Source organism: Sinocyclocheilus grahami, unplaced genomic scaffold (assembly GCF_001515645.1).
Source record: "Sinocyclocheilus grahami isolate Dianchi unplaced genomic scaffold, SAMN03320097.WGS_v1.1 scaffold1267.1, whole genome shotgun sequence".
Classification (NCBI taxonomy): Eukaryota; Metazoa; Chordata; class Actinopteri; order Cypriniformes; family Cyprinidae; genus Sinocyclocheilus; species Sinocyclocheilus grahami.
Genome location: NW_015506446.1, coordinates 65678 through 73067, shown reverse-complemented (window position 1 = coordinate 73067; position 7390 = coordinate 65678). Strand labels below are relative to the sequence as shown.

The following is a 7390-nucleotide window of genomic DNA, read 5'->3' as shown; positions in this document are numbered from 1 at the left end:
GGGCCCCCCCCCCCCCCCCCTCTTCTCCTTTCCTCCTCTTTTCTTTTCCCCCTCCTCTCTTCCTTTGCTGTGGAAAGTAATCTAACTTAGCCTCATGTGCTAGGACGCTGAAACTCAGAGTTTGGGTTTGATTTTCCGTCCACTATTCTAGAGCACGTTCTCTCCTCAGCTCATGGAGAAAGGGTGAATTTCTCACAGGTAACGCCTTATTGTCGCTCTCGTTCGCCTTTCGCTTCTCTAACTGGCCTTTGGATGCCACGTTTCATCTAACAGAGGTTGTATGTGCAGATCCGAGCGCGAATGTGGGCGAGAGGGGTCGCGCCGTGGTAACTCTGGAGGACAGAGTGGCTGTTGTCAGGCGTTAAGAGGAGAACAACGAGAGGGTTTGGGCTGGAGAAAAACGCAGCGCTTGAAACCTGCTCTGTAAAGATGGCAGGCTGAGACTGAGAGTGTCAGATGGAATGTTAAGTTGAAACACATGGCTCTTTGAGAGAGAGACTGAGAGGAATAAGAGAGATCAGAAAGTTCAGAAGAGGCACTGTTCCAGCCTTCTGTTTCTGCCTCTTGTTTTCTTTTTGCCTTTGGTCAAAGATTCTGTGCAGCCCGTGTAGTTTTTGGCCAATGGAATGGAAGCGTGTATGCGTGTGAATCTAAACAAGAATATAGTAGGAGCATTCATGTGACGAGTTTCTGTATGCATGTTATTTAAAAGCAGAATTTGAGTGAATCCCTCAAAAACATTTACAGGTCACATTTCAACCCAAAATCAATTTTTTTTTCATTTTGCATAAAGACTTCTTTCTTATGAATCACATAATAGTGAAGTTCATTTAACTTCAAATTCTTAATAATACCAAAAAGGGTCCAGACATTTTCCTTTGTGTTTGCATTTTTAAATGTTTTCAATTGGTGTAAATTCAAATTAATGTAAACAACAACAAACGCTACCACTGTGTCTAAATACAGTTGAAGTAATATAATTATTTATTCACATTATTTTTTTTGGGCTTCATTGTCATTGGGGTGAAAGATGATTAAAGCTACCTTTCCAACATTCATGCGATTGTCAAATTTTGCACCCTGGAAGTAGCCTGTTACCCACTGCTTTTTCGCCATAGTAAAATGAATGAGAAATGAATGTGTGAATATCCACACAAACAAACAAATAACCGCCTTTAGATCTGAAATAATGATTTAAAAAAAAAAAACAATAGTAGGTTTTGTAGTGCTAATCAACATAATTATAATACCGTTATTATGGACAATTCATAACCGTCCATTTTACAAAAGTAGTATTTATAAATAATGTTTTAGTGCTAATATGTTGGTAATTTGACCTCCCGGTCATAGTTTTGATTAGAGTTCATCACGCCCGGTCAGTGTTTGCATACAGTCTAGCTGCAGAAGTTTACATATTTCTGCACACTCGAAGCTCAGATCACATCTAAAAATTCTGTATACACTAATAAACTCTACACAGCTCTGTCATTTGTCGGAGAGAGTGGAAAGGCAGGTTTAGACACATTTTTGACAGGTTTTTGTGAGATTCGGCTGCTTAAAAAAATGACATGCTTTAAAATACACTGGACTCATTCTTTTTAGCCCAGTTTTAATGTTCAGAGACAAGTCTTATATTCATAGGTCGACTTCATGAGGAGTGTAAACACCAGAGCTGTGTCACGCTGTCAAAACATTGCTCTGTTTGTTTGAGCAGTGCGACATGTCAACTTCTGCCTCAGCCAATGGCACGAGTTTGGGGTGGGACTGGCTGTTTGTGCAAACAATGGCAGATGGGGGCAGAATGTAAAAAGTGTTTGAGACCTCAAACTTCAGAATCCACGTTTGGATTTGTGCGTTTCATAGTGGGTCAGAAATGACACACTCCTCCGTTCATCTTGTAAGAGTTTTTAGCAAAGTTTATTAACAAATGTCTGATTCTACAGGCTTATGTTCTGTCAGTGATGATTGCTGAACATTCGTTTTATTAGGTTTAATCCTCCTCCACGGATCACACAAAATAAAACCGACTTCATTTACATTAGTTAGCTAACCTTGGCAGGTGGACCAGAATGTTCTCTCTTGTTTAGATTGGGTAAGCCACATCATTATCTCTTAAAACATGACTAACAAGCTATGTATAGTGTTTACATCACACACCCCACATGAATGTCGTGTGAGACACAGGTTGTCATGTGTGAATGACAGTGATAAGTGGGATTGCTATTGTTTCATGTTGAATGTGTGTGGGTATCAGTGCTGTGAGTCAGGCCCCGTTTGTCTTTGAGACTGTGCGTCTGAATATGAGGAGGTTGTGGCGTGTGAGAGAGGTCGTATCAGCGCACAGCATCTGCTCAATGAGAGCTCTGTGTGAATTCACCCTCCATGCTGTGGACGTCTGGCATGCTCTCTTTTACCCTGTTCTCTCCCTCTCCCTTGCTGAAAATCCTGTGCTTATTTTGGAAATGCCTGGAGGAATAGAGAGGGAAGAGTGAGCTTGTTTGAAAGCAGGTAAAAGATGGAGAGAAAATGACTGTTTTAAAGTGGAAACTTCTCTGGTGTGTCCCCTAGACTCTGCCCTCCTTATGGTAGACCGCTTTAAGACTGCATCCATAAACCGAGAGCCAGGAATGATATAAAGCCATTGCACTGCTCATTTCAGTGGTATGAAAGGAAAGGGTCATTTTAAACTCTCTTTTAACATAATTGTGGGCTTGTTTCATGTTTCACACACTGGGTTAGTAATTAATTCTGACTTATCAGGTTTTCTTATTTCATGCTGTACGTTTGCGAATCCTGGGTTAACATTCTCATTTGCATATTTACAAGGTTAATAACACTGATTGGACATCGTAGCTCGTAGTGAGCGTGTGGCCAGTTTTAATAACAGCTTGACCATCTGGGTAAACGTTGACATGTAAATCTTCTCTGGTTGCCTTATATATTCTGAAAAATACTAGGAAGAAAAAACTGAATGAAAATGCGGAGGAGCATTTGCCATCACTTTTCAAGTCTTTTTTTCCTCCATTAGACACTAAACACAATGTGTGAAAGTTGTACAAGTGTTGTATTAATATCTAATGAAGTAAGCAATGATATTGCCTGTTGTTAAATAACATGTTTATTTAAATGTTTAAAGAATTTTAATTGTATTATTTATTTAACAGTAACCACATGAATTACTTTGAACTTCTGAAGCCATAGATAAACATAATAATAAAAATAATACATAATAATAATAATAAATAAATTAAAATTCCAAATTCCCCTGCTCTATACCTTTGGTACTGCAGTAGGACTTTAGCATAAAATATCAATCCTGTTGTGGAACAGGCATGAGTAACCTAGAATTAAAAGTGCTGCTCTTTTCAAAATTATAGGTTGGAAACATTGCTTAACTTCTTTACCTGGCCTTAATAAATACACTAGCTCAGGGTTAATACTAGTGTGGAAAGCCATTGCTCTTTGTCAACCCTTACTCTCTCGCTGTTATTGGAGGTCCGTCATAATAACATAGTCGTGCCAAAATAATATGATTACGTATTTGAATTAGAATGGAGAGTCTGAAACTGTAGAGATGCTCTTTTCTCTTGATCATGTGTGGGGAGAGAAAGAGAGAGAGAGACGTATAGCAGCAGGGGGCAGTATTGGTACAGTCAGAAACGAAACATTTGCTCTCATGTCCTATTTAGACAACAAAAAACGCATGTACACAGAAGCATGTGAATGAATGTTTTTCTCCCTATTTAACACCCATTTCTCTTCTCCTCAGATCGCTTTCTCTCAACACAGTAACTTCATGGATTTGGTTCAGTTCTTTGTCACGTTCTTCAGGTAAGGCACTTTGCTTGTGTTATAAGCAAGCATATGAATTACTCAAGTCTTTGATGATCTTTGAACTTCTAACGCCACAGATATTCTTCTCACATACCTATTTGAATCTAAATTTTGTACATTTTTTTTTAATGGAACTCATTGGGTTCTAGTGTGTTCGGGGTGTGATTGTGGCTCTAAGCATTAATTCACCTCTGGAGGACTTGCTGTAATATGTTATTGATTCAGGAAGCAGGTGGTGTAGACCATATATTGCAAATTCACCCCATGTTTCTGTCACATACACACATTCTGCCATGCCGCTTGTTATACTTCTTACTGGTTCCCTAACAGCAAAAGTGTGATTAAAATATGATAATCTCTCAGATGTGGTCATGCATCATGTATGAAGACGCATATGATTCATACACTGCATGTACACACACGTAACATACCAACTGTGGCTGTGGTCAGCCATGGTTCCTCATCATTAGTTATGTCAGCTCAGCCATGATAAATTGCACCAACTCTTCATGGCCTTGGTGTGTGTGTGCGCGTGTGTGTGGGTGAGCTATTCCCAAAACCCAGAGCGAATGTATTTCAGCTCTGCACACACCTGCACTTATAAGGTATAAACATGCACCTACACATTTATGATTTCCTCACATACAGCCCAGTTTTCCTATACATGAGAGGCGCGTTCATGAGCTTTGGCCCCGTTTCCATGAGGATACCACCACTCCTGATCTTTAGCACACCTGTGAAACTACCTCTAATTCATTAAACATGAACAGCCCCATGTGTGCTTGAGATGTGATCTTGGCATGGCTCGTTGGAACATGGTCGTTTCATTGTTTTCCATAAAAGAACATCCAAAAACATTACTGAATGTCCTCTTCCATTTCCCGTTTTGTCTTGTGTGTGTGTGTAGCTGTTTCCTGTCCTTGCTTCTGGTGGCAGCAGTCGTATGGAAGATAAAACAGAGCTGCTGGGCGTCACGGCGCAGAGAGGTCAGTGCTGTAGCATTTCCCTTGTTACCTGTGGAATTTCATTGACTTTCCCTGCCTCTTGCTGCTCTACACAGCTTTGAACCATCCCATTAATGTCACATCAGCATCTCTGAATGCTGTCAGTCAGGCTGGACGGATCCATCCGTTAGGCTGCTTTTGGACAATTCCACTATAAGTTGGTCTCTGTCTTTTGTTTTTTATCATTGTTTGTTTTTTAACTGCGGTTACTGATATCTTGTGAGCATTTTGTTGGTTTTATGCAATTTAGTTACATTTCAGCTACACAAACTATTTAAGTGGATTTATAAGTTAGTATTAAGAAATATTCTCATGGTGTGAACCAATTGGGTTTCTTAAATGGTTGGAGGGACCTTAGCTTTTGGGTTTTACAGTGTATACTTAATCATGAAATAACTATTGTTGAAATATGTATATGTATCAATGTATATGTTTGAAATAAGGAGCAGTAAATTAGTACTGATACAAAAAACATGAGAAATTTATTTTTTAATTTTATTTTGTTATGCACATGGATGTCCTTTGCTTAGATGCATGTTGAAAAGCCACTAAAAGTAATTTATCTAAATATATCGAAGCATTGAATTTTTTAGGTAGAATGTGAGCTTATTGATGCATTTCAGTGAATCTGCTTTTCTATTTCAGCCGTTCCTTCTGGTCAGTGGCTTTCCATATACTTAGTTAGTATTTCGTTTGGACATACAGTTACTTTTCTACTAAGTTTAATGGTGCAGCACATAAATATTTGATAGTGTGTAAGGTAGTGCTCCTTTAGGTCTCAACTACTGTTGGAAACTACAGTACTGCATCCAGCTCCTGTTGATTAGCAATCCATAACCTCAAAATGGGCAGATATATATTGGCCAATTATTTGGTCTTTCTGGTAGCATTTTTTTTTATAAATTGTTTCGGAAAACATGTGCAAGTCTAGTGGTTTTGAAATAGTCTAATATAAACCAGTGTTCAATTAGTAAAACTTAATGTGCTGTTAATCTAATTTTAAACCAATTTGTTGGTTGTCACCAGTTAATTAATTGATTTATTACATTGTGGTCAGATTTGTTAAAAAGAAGAAAAAGTGCTGGAATAAGATCCTTGATTTTACAGCCCCCACAGAGACTGAAGCAGTTTGGTTTTGAAAGGTTTCAAGAGGCCAATTTAAACCATGCAGAGGTGTTTATAAGGGCTAATGTGAGTGTCCTTTAAAGGACCCTCTTCACCATCTGGCTTAGTGAAGTACTCTCATCCAATAAAAAGTGCTAATACTTTTTCCTCTCTTTCACACAACAATCAAACACGCGTTCATATGCGTACATGCACATCACTTCCTATCCCAGTCTTGAATGCCCTTTAACTTAAAGCATGACTTTTACTTATGATCTCCATGGTAACCAGACATAGAGGGCTAATTTAGGGTAAGCATAACCCAGCAAACAGACCACTTAATCCAACGCTTGCACCTGATGATATATTTTTATGATTCTGATCCAATTCTTCAAGTAGTGTTCTTAACAAGTGCCTTATTAGCCTGGGGTGGCATAATGGTTATGGAGCTTGAATATGCATATGTTTATTTTATTTTTAGAATGTATCATTTATATTTTATTCATTTCATGTATTATTATTGTGATTTTATTTATTTTTGTCTGAAATAGGCCACTTTCATAGTATGTAACCTACAGTGAATATGAGATATATAGCAGAATATACACGGGTCTGCAGTAGTTATCTGATAGAATTTTTTTTTCTTCATATGGGACTAGTTAGATGTCAAGTTGATTGTTACACTTTAAGTCATTCCTTTGGTGGTGCAGAAATGTAACCAATATACAAATGCACAATGGTTATTGGCTGTTATTAGAGTTGTTGTATATATGATTTTAATAAATTATTAAAAATAAATGATTTTAATTGTGAATGCTTATTTTCCCTATTTTCACATTTAAAGTACATTTGCTGTCATCTACACTTATGAAATGTTGATCTTTAAAACCCAATAATTGAATAACAGTAGTTATAAAAAAATGAACACTTTTGAATAGGGAACACACATTCACTATTAATTAAGAGTTTTCCCTGAACAAACTCCTAATGTGCTGCTTATTAATAAGGTAGCTGTTAAGTTTAGGTATGGGGTCGGATTAAGGAATCAAAAATATGGCCATGCAGAATAAGGCATTAATATGCACTTATAAACTTTATAAGTACTAATAAACAACCAGTATGCTAGTAATATGCATGCTAATAAGCAACTAGTTAATAGTGAGAATTGGTTGTTAAAATAAAGTGTTACCAAATATTTATTTAGGCAATTGAAGAATATAGAATTTCGAGATCTACCATTTCTATTAGCAATAATTCTAATATCGTTGCTTACCTATTTTTAATTTTCATTTTATTGTTAGTTTATATTTCCTTCATGTACTTTCTAATCAGTATTTCTATATTTTACATTGTATTAAATATGATTGTGAATGATAAAGCTGCATGTATGTGTGTGCCCTGTCTTTGAACACCACTGTCCCATTTGAAAAACCATCGGAGGGTCGCTT

At 37.3% G+C, this 7390-nt stretch overlaps 1 protein-coding gene across 1 annotated transcript in view; it reads left to right on the top strand.

Annotated features, from left to right (window-relative positions):
• The window catches only part of LOC107568639 (attractin-like), a 53786-nt gene extending 48505 nt beyond the window's left edge, over positions 1-5281 (top strand). Inside the window, exons 25-26 of the mRNA XM_016254611.1 lie at positions 3770-3831; positions 4742-5281. Of these exons, the coding sequence (XP_016110097.1) occupies positions 3770-3831; positions 4742-4865 (186 nt within the window). The 3' untranslated portion in view covers positions 4866-5281. The remainder of the gene's footprint in view (positions 1-3769; positions 3832-4741) is intronic.
• The last annotated feature ends 2109 nt before the right edge of the window (positions 5282-7390 follow it).